Source organism: Schistosoma haematobium, chromosome ZW, assembly GCF_000699445.3.
Source record: "Schistosoma haematobium chromosome ZW, whole genome shotgun sequence".
In the NCBI taxonomy this organism is placed as follows: domain Eukaryota; kingdom Metazoa; phylum Platyhelminthes; class Trematoda; order Strigeidida; family Schistosomatidae; genus Schistosoma; species Schistosoma haematobium.
Window position 1 is genome coordinate 47,707,301 of NC_067195.1, and position 13,066 is coordinate 47,720,366.

Sequence of the window (13,066 nt, forward strand, 5' to 3'; positions counted from 1 at the left end):
TAATTTAGATAGCATTAGAGCAACTCCCTGAGTGTGTGGAGCATTTCCCTCTTCGTGATCGGAGTATAGCAGCATCTCTCACGTATTTAGCCTTTGTTGTCCAGCTTGGGTCCAATGGGTTTCGCCGATTCCCGGTACTGTCAATTTGTATCTCCTCATTTCCGTTGCTATTTGACTGGTCTTCTCGGTCTCGCACATTGTCTGGACGTTCCATGTACCTATAAAAATTGTTGCTCTGGTTGTTAGGAGAGGCATTGGCCTCGTGGCTTCCGAATGAACTCGGCTTTCACCATGAAGCGTCATAATTCTCCCAAATGAAGACCTTCCAACTCCCAGGGCAGAGTTTAATTTTTTCTGGTTTGCGTTTTTTTAGCGAGTTAGTTTTCTACGGGATGGGGTCGCTAACCCCATGCCCAACCCTCCTTCTTTACCCGGGCTTGGGACCGGCAGTAAATCTACAAGAGCTACAGGCGGAGCGGATAAACAAGAATTCAATGTCATGGACCGTTGGTTGATGAAACTAATCTTTCTCGCTCAATATTTTGATTCATACAGCTACCTGATCTGAATAACCTTTTATTAGCGTTAACTCAAGAGTTGGATTAACCAGTAAAAGCCATTCAAATGCTTTATTAACCTCGCATAAATATCTATGGTTTTTTGAGGTGAAAATCTGAAAGAATTTGAGATCGCTTAATAAATTCTAGTCCTTAGGATATTGTTTCGATTTATTAGAATGTCCATGACGAAGAAGACTGTATAGAAATTGGCCGGTAAGAATTCAGACAAGAGCAAATTGGTAACGTTAAATAAAAGAGACTACCAACAACCTATAATGTGAAAAAGCCTAAAAGATATAGACACAAAACTCTTACTCTCTATGAGATTAGCATGGAACTTCTGATCAGTTAATGGTTCGACATACTATCCCCTACTTGGAGACATGCAATCTACCACATTATTTATATACTATTTTGATTTTTAATTTTCAGCTTGTCCAAAGGATCGTGTTAGTGAGAAAAAATGTGATGTATCAAACAACAAATTAATTTCTATTCGAATTCACTATGAATTATTGGATAATGATTGTTTACCTCAAAAAGATATTATTGAAGAGCCGGTTAGCTGTGACGAACATATGAAAATGGAAATAAGACGAAACAATGGAAGGGAAATTCGACAACTATTATGTCATCGACCTACTGGACGTGCACAAATTATTACTCATATATGGATACCTAAAAATTGTAAATGCGTACGAGTGAAACAAGTTATTCGAGAAGGATTATGTAGTAAGCTTTTATCTAGTTTCATTTTGGTTTGAGTTATTAGATAACTTTTTCCGTTTTATACTCTAATAAAATGACTGTGTATTATAGATCAATTTATCTGTATGTAAAGTTGCTTGGTTGAGTAAATTATGGTCAACGGTTATTGTTGTAACTTGTTGAGATATAAAACTAGACAGTGTTGAAATGGTCTATCTTTCTTGTTTAAACCTAATCCATTCGACTTCGTAAATTTGTCATTTATTTCAAAGATATAGCTTAGGGTAATGGGAGCTTGTGAATAATGACTCATTTATTGCTGAAATACTGTGTACATAAATTAACATATTGACAAGCGTTGGTAAAGAAATATACACATTAATTCGACATAGACGAGAACTTATTTATTTATTTCAAGATCTACATTTAATTGAGTTTAGTACTCATACATCAATATGAGTAGCATTATGATCATGAAATATTAGATAAATTTTGATAATCACAAAATCTCGTCAGAATCTCCGCAGGCTATTCTTTCTAATCTGAAACATTCGTTAAATAATTAGCTAATAGATCACTAAAAAAGTTTAAAAAAAGGTGTACTTCTAAGGAAACTGAAATAATTTACTTCTATTCCCAAGTTCATTTGATATTCATCTTTAATATTAACAAAATTAATAAACTTTAACATAATGCTTTATCCTAAAATATTTTTTTAAAAAATACTAATCTAGAATGCCCCAAATCACATACTTTAATGCATTGTGATGATAAACTAAATGCATGGGTTCGTAAACTTATCACTTATAGATTGGATAAAGAGAACTTATTATGTCAAAGACATTTAACTTATAAATCTGAGATAACATGTAAGTGATTTCATTTTAAAAATTATTTTTAGAGTTTTTTATTTTAATAGTTGAGATCATGAGTCGGTTGAAGCTAGACCACCATGGAAAACCTGGAAGCGATGGACGGCCATTTCATACTATTGTGAAACTCCTCAGCAGTGCGCGTCCACGATCCCACCTTGCGAGATTCAAACCCAGGACATATCAGTTTCGCACGAGAACGCTTAACTTCTAGACCACTGAGCCGGCATCCAACAGCGTTAATGTCTAATTTCAACTAATCCACGAAATCGAGTGACACATTCACAATTGTTTTCAGTGAGTTACTGTCTCACAACAGATACGGTTGAACTCCACTGATCACTGTGTCTCAATAGAACTCCAGGAAATACCTCTTGAAGCCAGTGAAACAGTGACCAGTGGAGTTCAATCGGGTCTGTTCTGAGATAGTAAATCAATAGTGGATTTGTCGCTCAGTTTCGTGGATAAATTGAAGCTGTATGCCAGCTCAGTGATCTAATGGTTAAACGCTCGCTCGCGAGACTGATTTGTCCTGGACTCGAATCTCTCAAGGTGGGATCGTTAACGCGCATTGCTGAGGAGTTTCACAATAGTATGGAATGGCCGTCCATCGCTTCCAGGTTTTCCATGGTGGTCTAGCTTCAATTCAATTAATACAAATTTAAATAGTGTCAGGTAATAAAGTAGAAGATTTAGTTAAATCAAAATAAAAAAGGAGTGATTATATTAATGTCATGTACATTTCATCAATGTGATTCTATGTAAGTCATTTCTGTGAGTATTTATGTAAATGATGGTAGAATGAAGAATTGGATTACACCATGTCAAGAAATATCAGAAATCCAAATTCCCACCTATTAGGATTTTGATCTGAAAAAGATTCGTCTAGGAATTAGATATAATTTCACCTTTAAATGTTTTACTTCTTACCTAATTAAACTACTTCATTTTTTGGTCAAAACTTTTAATGTATAGTTTGTCCTCCGCCTATTGCAAAATGGATGCCATGTAATATGCAACATGGTACTCGACAACTAATTTTAGAATTTTACAAACGAAGTCACTGTCATTGTATAAAACAAAAACAGATCCTAGCTAAACCATGTGGATGTGCGTTAAAACCATCAAGGATAAGACAAAAATGTGATCCTATTCAAGGAATTTTACAAACGATAGTACGTAAATATGAGTGGAATGATAAATCAAATGACTGTGTTAAAGTGGATCAAGTTAAAACGAAACCTGTTGGTGAGTTCAGAAATTTATTAGTATAGTTTTCTTTTGAAGTATTTTTTCTCAGTGCAAACTAATATTTACTTGAAAAATTATTAAAAGCCAAAGGTGATAGAGTAGTTATTTTTTCTTAGTCTTAAAATGGTCAGTAATGTACAACCAAAAACTCACGATATTAAATTTATCAATTTCGAATGTAAAAGTGATTACGGGGTCAATAATTCCCCGGTTCTTCAGTTAACATTGAATTATACTGAAATTTATTTTTAAATAAAACAAAATTTGAGCAGGAGCACATCAATATATATTTTTCCATATTCATTTTATGAATAGGTACAACAGTACTGTACACCGAAATTAGCTTGACATATAAGGAACTTTCGATTAGTTCACATTATGTAACTTGATTAGGAGTTAGTTATTCTTTTAAGTTCATTTCCCCAAGTTTATGCTTGGTATCTATTAACTTTCAATATAACATTAACTCGCAGAATCAATGTAAAGGTAGTATAACTTCGTATGGTCAATTTCTAATTTTAAAAGACACTGTTGTCATAACTCTACAGTTTTTCATCTGACCCTCAGTGTATGTAGTACTCTAATCTACTGTTAGTTAAGACTTTTGGGACTATCAAATAAAGGTGAACTGATTAGTATATGAACAACTCCATTGCTTATATGATTTATGTTGATCTCTCAACGGTAACTTGTAATCAAGTACTTCCAAGCTGAGATGATTAGAATCTTTTCTGACATGGTTAGAGAGATCATAATGACTACTGTTGCACGAACAGTATCATCCCCTAGAAACATCATTTGTATGTGGTAAGCGTTTATAGACAAAATGTAGTTACAGATTTTCCATTAAATGTAGTAATACTGCCCTCTATTAGCAGATAGTGAAATGAATTATATTTACTTTCAAAGTTAAGAGCATTTTAATCAAACTTACTGAAAAAGCATCAAAATTAATAGTAAGTTAATGATAGTAAGATGACTGAGAGTTGTAGAAAGATATACACGGAATCATTTCTGTACATTTTGAATTCAGTAAAAATAACTGTGCATTACATAAAATGTTTATGAATTTTCTGAACAGTATTATGTCTTCTTTAAACCTTAGTTTGTCGACCTCGAGTACGTATTGTACGTGGAAAATGTACAAATGGAAAATTAGTTGAAACCTTGATTGAAAATATTCCAGATGCAAACAACTGTACATGCATTCAAAAGACAAGAACATACAATCGTGATTGTCGTAAGTTTCCTTGACTGTAATGAGAAATGAATTATTTTTATACGGCATGTATAGTATCTCATATTAGGTTTTCTATTTATCTACCAACTTGAAGTTATCTTAAGAAATACTTGAATTCTACATGATTTTTATTAAAATGTATATAGGTTGTCCAACAGAATTTATTCACATTGGAAATTGCAGTGAGATTCATCCTTATTGGAAAGAACTAGTATTAGAACGAAAATGGGATGATCATGAACAAAAGTGTGTCATTGTAAAAACTATGAAAAACAAACATTTTTGTCAATGTCCACAGAAAAAAGTAAATACAGAATGTAACAACGGTGTTGTGATTCGAACAGTAAGTTATGGCCACTTTTTAAAAAAAATTATGAATTTATCCAAATATTTAAATTTTAATGCTTAGAACATCTTCTTTGGTTTACTACTATCACAGAACTTGATGTTATTACATGTTAGTGTAGAATCATTTCACAACTTTCAACTCAGTTAATTTGTTTAATATTATAACAAAAAGAATGAAACTTCTTTGACAGTATGGTGTCTGCTATGTTTTGAGAACAAATTTAAACCGACTAGTCAATGAATTAGACAAGATCTTTTGAAAGTCAGCTTGTTCAATAGGTAACTTGATGGTTCCATTTTTGATTTTAGGATGATATATGATAATGTGTACATGAGGACATTAGGACTGAAACAAATGCCCTTCATTAATTTTGTTAATAAAATTATTGAATTCTAGATTAATTTTCCCAACTAGTTGATGTGAACTGTTGAATCGTTCAGGATCAAACAGCACTGCACACCTCGCTTGCTCTTGATTTGAGCTTCATATTATTGTGCATTGAGATATCCTCATTATTCATAATACATAGCCTTTGTTTCTTACAGAGGTTACAATATCTTAGACGAGTGAGTTTGAATTTAGTGGTCAGCATCCACAACTTTCGTTAAATCGCTTTATTCTGTAAAAATTATATAGCGACACCAGTGATATCTGTCTTATTCATGAAACCGAAATCTACTGAAATGTATCATTATTTTTATAAATCATATCTAATTAGCTTAATTAGTTTTAATGTATCTTAAACAATATATTTTCTGTAGGAAGTTTCTTTTAAATTGAATAAACTGACATCAGTATGTCAGCAGTTTGTCAGACAATTCCGATACAAACCAGTGTGTAAAGAAACTGATGGATTAAGAAAATCGAAACAATATCAAGCACTGTTTTACAGACATCTTCAAACTAGATGTGATAGATCCACATGTACAAAAAGTTTAGAAACTTATGCAAATGAATATAATCCAAATACTTGTAAATGTGGTTGGAAATTGGTCAATAAGAAAAGGTGTACATGTTGTGGTAAGTTATAAAATTCAAATTAAAGGGAAACAAATAGTAATTCTAAATATTTTTAGAATAAAGAAATCCTATCTTAAAATAAAACGTGCTCTAATAGTCTGAAAACATATAGTCTATTATTAGGACTAAAAGTATCTTGATACGTTCAATATTTACTGGAAACCTATTATAAATATGTATATATATGCTGAGAGAGAGAACTAATCATAAGATGAGATTTGTGTTGATCAGCCTTCTATAGTGACTTTGCTTCGTTAATCGACCACCCTTGTAACCGTTATTACATAAATTTCAACGGTGTTTGAAATCAGAAGGCAATGTGAAGCGGCAACTACAGCTTATTAGAGGATAACGAAGATCGTAAAGCTATAAGCACATCAAGCGGATTTGAAGCTGAGAGGCAAATATATATGCGAGCAAATACAGAGGCAAATTTATAGTTAAATCGCATAGTGGCAAAGCAAGGCAAAACAAAAGCTAATAATAGGATTTGGGTACATATGTACGTGGGGAGGAGAATGAATCATCGAATGATATTTAAGCAATCAGCATATTAGCTAGATTCTGTCATATGATGTAGTGATCATAATGATACAAAGAAATATGACGATTGTTACTGTTCGAATAGCATCGTCTGTTAATTAAGTTAAAAAAAAGGCTCAACCAAAATTAACCATAAACGAAATTAGTTGTAGGATAGTTGCTATGATCCAGTAGTAATCATCTTATGATAAACATAATGTTTGTAGTCGTCTGAATCTGAAGAAAGCAAGAACAACAACTTTAGTAATGTTATTACATCATATCGTCTGGATTCTTTTTATATCCTTACAAATATGAGGGTTAATTTAGAGGGGGATGCGACAAGAATTGCTTGCAACCGGAAACTATTAGTATGAGTTGCATAGTAGATAAAAATCAATAGAGTTATTAATGTTATCAGTTGAAGTAAACCCATGAAATATAATTATTCTATATTATTTTACTGATGATTTTGTTCCTACTTTACTCAATTTCATAAGATAAACTCATTGTTTGAAATGGGAATGATTTCATTCAGAAAATGCTTTAAATAAGTTTTTTTGAAGTCCGTTAACTTGTGTTATATACATGATGACATATTAAAGTATTCGTGCAAATTGAGAAATGCACACTCGATTACTTCATTCTAATAAAATCAATAGCATGAATATAAAACTATTTAAACAGTCTTGATGTTTCGTAGGAATAATTGCTGACTGTGTGGTTTGTGTTATGACTTTATGTCCGGCTTTTTATCACGTGATTTACTCACCAATCGAAATACGACTTATACAATCTTAGCGCTGTGCCAAACCAATGACGTTCGACCGGTATGAGCAGCCTAGCGTCCTTATTAGTCTTATGTCCGCCTAGCCCGTCCACTTGAGTCCAGAACACCAATACCAGCTTACACGATGCGAATCGAATCGAATCATTTATTTCAGACATACTGGGTTTATATATCAAACAGACCTCAACGCACCATAAAACAGGAAATAAAATTTGTACACAATAAAGCCGAAAAGTGACTGTGAACGTGGGAGACAGTAGTCAATAAACTGAACATAGCTAACGAACAGTAAATCATATAATAATAAATTATAGGTCAAAATAAAGCTTATAAATATACATAATCTAGTTATTGAACAGTTACACCATAAGAATTTATAGATAATATTAGTCAATTAATATGTCTCAGAAGTTACTCGTGATTTAATCTTCGCTCGGATATAACAGTTTGGTTCGAGTTTGTAAATTTTCAATTTAAAATTAAGATCTGTTTTATTGATCCGAAATTATTGTAGTGATATACAGGCCCACATAGCTTAACGTAGCTTCTCGACAGACCAATTTATTCATTCTACTTGAGTCACATTTTGATCTTGTTAATTATTCACTTGCCAACGTTGACTGTTTTTATATGAGCAAATGTGTATGCACTTCTTATCCTATTCATCACGTGTCTGTAAATTATTTTTGTGTGACTATAAATATCGACTCACGCTTGGTTAAATTGAGTTTGATCATTCAGCTTCTCCACCGGATGTCATTTCGCTTCGCTCTCTTCTCATCGCTCCGTTTCGTTTGCCTGTAATACACGTCTTCGAAATTCGTTCTCGTATTTGACTTATTTAATTCCGTTGTTCACCCACGCGATTTAAGTCGACGATAACGTACGAGGTTAGCCGGAATGTGTATATTGATAACAATTATTTACATGATCTGTTATTTGAAATCAAATCATGATCTCACTTTATTTACAGTTCTATTGTTAATGTAGAACAAATGAATTCATAGTTATATGTCAATTTAAACGAAATAGTCTTTCCATAAGATGAATATTGATGTACAATGAAATTGCATTGTGGAGCATTATATAATGACAAAGTCCTATTTAATCATCTCACAGATTTTTCTTATGCGCAGATTAAATTAAATTTTTTATTTCAAATATCCTACAGGTTGTCCAAAACCACACTTATCGTATCTATGTGAAAACGATAGTTTATTAATTGTCAGTATCACATATTACACGACGAAACAACATCGATGTGGTCATGAATGTATGAGACGTGTACGAACGGTTAAACATCATATAAGTGAGTTTCTGTTATTTATGAAATTACACAAAAACCATTGAGTTTAAATACAAGTGTTTAAACAATTATCTTAATTAAGAATTTTCTAAATTGTGCATAGGTTAAATACTTCATAAGATGTAAGGACTGAGGGTAGGCCAATTAACTATTTATCAAAAATCATACATTTGGAAATTAAAGTAGTCATAAACTGATTCAACAATTAAATTTATCCATTAAATAATCTAATGTTATTTGATTCGTAAACGAGTATTAACTTAATGAAGTAAGAGTAATAAACTTTTCTAAGATAAAGTAAATCCATTTAATCTTACATGCAGTTTTGTAGGTGAAATTCAGATATTGTAGTGAACGAGAACACAAGTGAGGACAATCGGATCTATTGGAACACAAAATTACGGAACGTCTTAGTAAAATCTGAGAACCATACAGTACATGGTTTGCAAAATGTCAATGAATTGTCTCAAACTTTAGTGTTCCTTCATTTCCACAGCAATCATGATTGTCCTGGATGAAAATGTAGAATTCAGTAAAGAAATAATGATAAATTTCAATTGTAACAGTAACAACTGAACTACAGGATTTAAGACTAAAATAACAGTTAGCTGCAGATTTTTCAGAACGTTTTATTCTACAAATTTTGTGCCTATTTATTACTCGAAATACTACATTGAATCTAGTAAGTGTCTAGCTTCAGTAATCTGCCCAGATAAAACATTGATTGACAGATACGAAAGTTATCGTTAAACCAAGGAGAAAGACTGCGGCTTGCTGAATGAAGCTTCTGGTTTGATTGAGAAACTACGTATATCGTCATCATCATACATAAAATGCTTAAATTTCTAGCAGAACAAAATATACATCTCTATGGAGACTTTATTTCCGTGGTGAAAGTTTGAAAAACGAGGTCATTCCAATGTTTGTTTTTCAGCTTTCGATCAGTGTTTGTTAAGAAATATAAATATCGTTATTGTTAGATATTGGTTCTAATTGTGGTCATGGTAATTTTATTTCCACTTAATCAATTAATGGTTCTGGACATCAATATTTTGAGTCTCTAAAAGAGCATGAGGTTCTAGGTCCCTGCTCTTAGTGTACATTCTGCGGACGATGGCAATCAGTATTTAATGTAAGGTGAAGCATTTTAATGTATCTAATGTACACTTCAACATTAGTAACTGCATATCTGTACACAATTATGTAAACTCATGACTAAGCATTCATTTTATAATTCTAAATCGAAATCAGTTTAAAAAAGTTGACTACAAAGAAGCAATTGCCAATGATTTTGTAATAATTTATCAGCGTTCAGTGACAACCAAGTAACTAATAATCGGAACATTTCAGTATAGTCTACTTAGTATTTGTTTGTGCTCTGAGAGATTAGCACAGAGAGCGGTTGATATACAATACAAAGTTAACTAGAACTTAATCGTTCTAAACTATCTTTTTGATAGAATGAGACATCAAAGATCTCAACACTGGTTCAATTAGGCTGAGAAATGAGTAAACAATAATTGGGGAGATGCTATTAATACACTTTCCTACATTTACAAACTACGAGTTTAACTTCTTTCGGTCAGTCATTTTTACTATTTACAAGTATTATAAACTCATTTACACAAATTGTGATTTTGCGTTTTTTTTAAAATAATATTTAGCCTGTAAGGATTATTCTTCTCCACCACAAGCATATTGGAGTAAATGTGATAATAGAACTTGTCAACAATCTTTTATCGCTTCAGTATACGAAGTTAAAAATTGTCGATGTCTGTTAGCTCCAAAATCCATAGATAAACGTCCATGCTGTAAGCCATTATGTTTAATTTGCATTCTCATTTATTAATTTATTATACAAAATGATTACTATCAGAAAGGGTTTTGTGGATATTATAGTAATTTCAATGGTTGATATCACGAGTCAATTGAAGCTAGACCATCATGGAAAATCTGGAAACACTGGGCGGCCGTTTTGTCCCACCGTGGGACTCCTCAGCAGTGCGTATCCATGATCCCACCTCTCGAGATTCGGACCCAGGACCTATCAGTCTAGTGCGGGAACGCTTAAACTCTAGACCACTGAGCTGGTATCCAACAATGTTAATGTCTACCTTCAACTAATCTATAAAATTGAGCGACACATCCACGATTGTTTTCAGTGAGCTGATATCTCACAACAGATCCGGTTGAACTCCACTGGTCCTTGCTTCCCCCTGAAACTCCAGGAAATACCTCTTGAAGCCAGTCATTGGTGAGAACGAGGAACTCGTCCATCGCTTACAGGTTTCCCATGGTGGTCTAGCCTCAATTAACTCATGATCTCAGCCATTAGAATGATTACTGTTAAATGCTTCTTCATTGTTCTGAACATGATTTGAAAACTAACATGATAATGACCACAGCCCAATGAAAGTGTTTTTATATTAACTACAAATACACAACTAACTAGAGTGTAACATTTTTATTTAGTAACATACTAATTCAGTGGCTAATAAATATTATAGGCATATTGGAAAATGAAGTGTTGCAATTTATGTATTAACTAAGTAATCGAAATCCTGTTGTGATATATTAAACTCAAGACAATACTGAAGTTATTGGTCACATTAATTCATCGATAACTGCTTTGTTTTCAATATATGGACATCAATAAAGTTATCAGTAACTGGACAAAGAAAACATCATCGATATAAGTCAACTGACAACGGGCTATTCAACATATCAATCCATATAAATTATTCAAAAATGCATTTGTTGCAGTACTTTGATTACAAAATGATTCTTCTCATTTTATAGGCTGTTTAAAGGAAGAGGAAAAGCAAACATTTTGTAGAAATGGACAATTAGTGGTCTATACACATAAAATGATTTTGGAAAATGTGAAGTGTGTAAAATCTACCAAGAAACAAATAGTCCCGATTAGTGAGTTAAATCTTTAGCAATCCGTTTCTGTGTTTCTGTGCTAAATAATTTGAACCATACATTTCTCAATACAAAGACCATTCAAAAAACTACTGAAATCTTCGTCGTTGGAAAAATTAATTATGTCGTAGGTCACAACGTTTTAGCATTATATACCATTACTTTCTTCAGTGATTGTCAAAATGAGATATTTAGATTTAGTACCAGAATTACAAATGCTTGGTAATTAAGTTGGATTCCATTTGTCAATGTGTGATTACTTTTATCTGCCGTATACTATTTCTAGTTTTAAAAGTGTTTTAAAATATACTGATCCATGAAACGTGACTAACTACTACATGGTTAACTAGTTAGCATATTTTAAAGATATACTTATTGAACGCTCGGTCAATCAGACATAGAACAAAAGATAGCAGCAAGTTATTGGCCAGGATTCGGAAATTGACCCACAGTTGTTGAAAACGTAGCTATCGTTTCTAAGGGAAAAGATGTATATTTTTGAGTGTGTATGCATTCTCAGTTTAAATTTGTTCAATGAATCTTCCTACTCAACCTAGGTTTGCTCATTCAAGCAGCTATGTTGGACTTGTATATAAGAAGCTCATATGTTAGTAGCAGACTCAGACATCGTACAAATGGCTGTTCCATGATATTTGTATCTAGTTCAGCTTATTGATTTTCCTTTGATAACTTACATAAACAGTCAATTGCCTGTAAATGTTTTGATTGGTTTGTCTCTAAAATTCATTTGTACGTTGAGAAGGAAAAGTTGTAAGGCATATCTAATCCATAAATATATATTTGTCACCTAGGTTATATCATTGATACCTGTAGTCATATTTTGTACTTTCGTGCAATCTAGGATGTTTCATAGTGAAAAAGCATATTTCCCGATGATATCGTGGCTAGTGATAATCAGTTTTAACAATATCACGACGCATTCCATTTACAGTAAGTATTATCTTAGTCGTGTATTCACTGAATTGAGGTAATGTAAAAAGCAAAATATAATCAAAATTGAATGATATCCACATCAGACAACACAGAAGGATAATCTGTTAAAGAAGTAGCTTGAAACAAAAAATAATTTGACAACTATTGTTACGACTACTTGTCCGTCATCATTATTTTGTCAATTTTCCTTCCAATAAGCAGTAGTATATTCTCATAAATATGATGCATTGGAGAACTGATAATTTATTTAAAACTTTTTTGACCTCTATAGCTTGCTCAAAGGCAGTTAAAATCAAATACGGTGAATGTAGACCACAAACATGTCGACGACCTCTATTTTTGATCAAATCAGTGGTTGATCCGGATAATTGTAAATGTAAAAAACAACAAATTATAAAAGAAGAACGGGAATGTTGTAAGCTAACTAATTTTTTGCATATTTTTATACTATTTCATTATCATCCAATCGAACTAAATGTTTATCTGTGTATGAAACTTAAAATATAATAAGTTAACCGAAGCAATGTAGAATAAACTTTTTTTTGTCTCTAACACTAATGAGTATAAAG

At 32.4% G+C, this 13,066-nt stretch overlaps 1 protein-coding gene across 1 annotated transcript in view; it reads left to right on the plus strand.

Moving 5' to 3' along the window:
- Positions 1-13,066, plus strand: part of MS3_00010406 (uncharacterized protein) — a gene marked incomplete at both ends in the record, with an annotated part of 131,979 nt that overhangs the window by 29,768 nt on the left and 89,145 nt on the right. The window contains 10 exons of the mRNA XM_051218773.1: positions 993-1,292; positions 2,003-2,137; positions 3,116-3,388; positions 4,497-4,631; positions 4,778-4,974; positions 5,742-6,000; positions 8,484-8,621; positions 10,283-10,429; positions 11,418-11,543; positions 12,769-12,912. Coding sequence (XP_051071661.1) covers positions 993-1,292; positions 2,003-2,137; positions 3,116-3,388; positions 4,497-4,631; positions 4,778-4,974; positions 5,742-6,000; positions 8,484-8,621; positions 10,283-10,429; positions 11,418-11,543; positions 12,769-12,912 — 1,854 coding nt within the window. The remainder of the gene's footprint in view (positions 1-992; positions 1,293-2,002; positions 2,138-3,115; positions 3,389-4,496; positions 4,632-4,777; positions 4,975-5,741; positions 6,001-8,483; positions 8,622-10,282; positions 10,430-11,417; positions 11,544-12,768; positions 12,913-13,066) is intronic.